Source organism: Myotis brandtii, unplaced genomic scaffold, assembly GCF_000412655.1.
Source record: "Myotis brandtii unplaced genomic scaffold, ASM41265v1 scaffold265, whole genome shotgun sequence".
Taxonomy (NCBI): Eukaryota; Metazoa; Chordata; class Mammalia; order Chiroptera; family Vespertilionidae; genus Myotis; species Myotis brandtii.
Window position 1 is genome coordinate 1,459,348 of NW_005360086.1, and position 210 is coordinate 1,459,557.

At 65.7% G+C, this 210-nt stretch overlaps 1 protein-coding gene across 1 annotated transcript in view; it reads right to left on the bottom strand.

Moving 5' to 3' along the window:
- LRRC59 (leucine rich repeat containing 59) overlaps window positions 1-204 on the bottom strand; it is a 14,691-nt gene extending 14,487 nt beyond the window's left edge. Inside the window, exon 1 of the mRNA XM_005868177.2 lies at window positions 14-204. Within this exon, the coding sequence (XP_005868239.1) occupies window positions 14-118 (105 nt within the window). The 5' untranslated portion in view covers window positions 119-204. The remainder of the gene's footprint in view (window positions 1-13) is intronic.
- Between the last annotated feature and the right edge of the window lie 6 nt (window positions 205-210).

The following is a 210-nucleotide window of genomic DNA, read 5'->3' on the forward strand; positions in this document are numbered from 1 at the left end:
CGACTGTACTGACCAGCTCCTTGACCGGGACCTCATTCAGGTCGCTGAGGCTCAGGTCCAGCTCGTTGCCGTCCAGCTTGTCGCGGAGATTCCCGCCCTTGCTACCGGCCTTGGTCATGGTGACGCCGGCTGAGCGGCCCCGTCTCTCGGGCTGCGACGGGCAGGAGATGCTCCAGAAGCCGCCCTTGGGCTCAGTGGTCTCGCACCCAA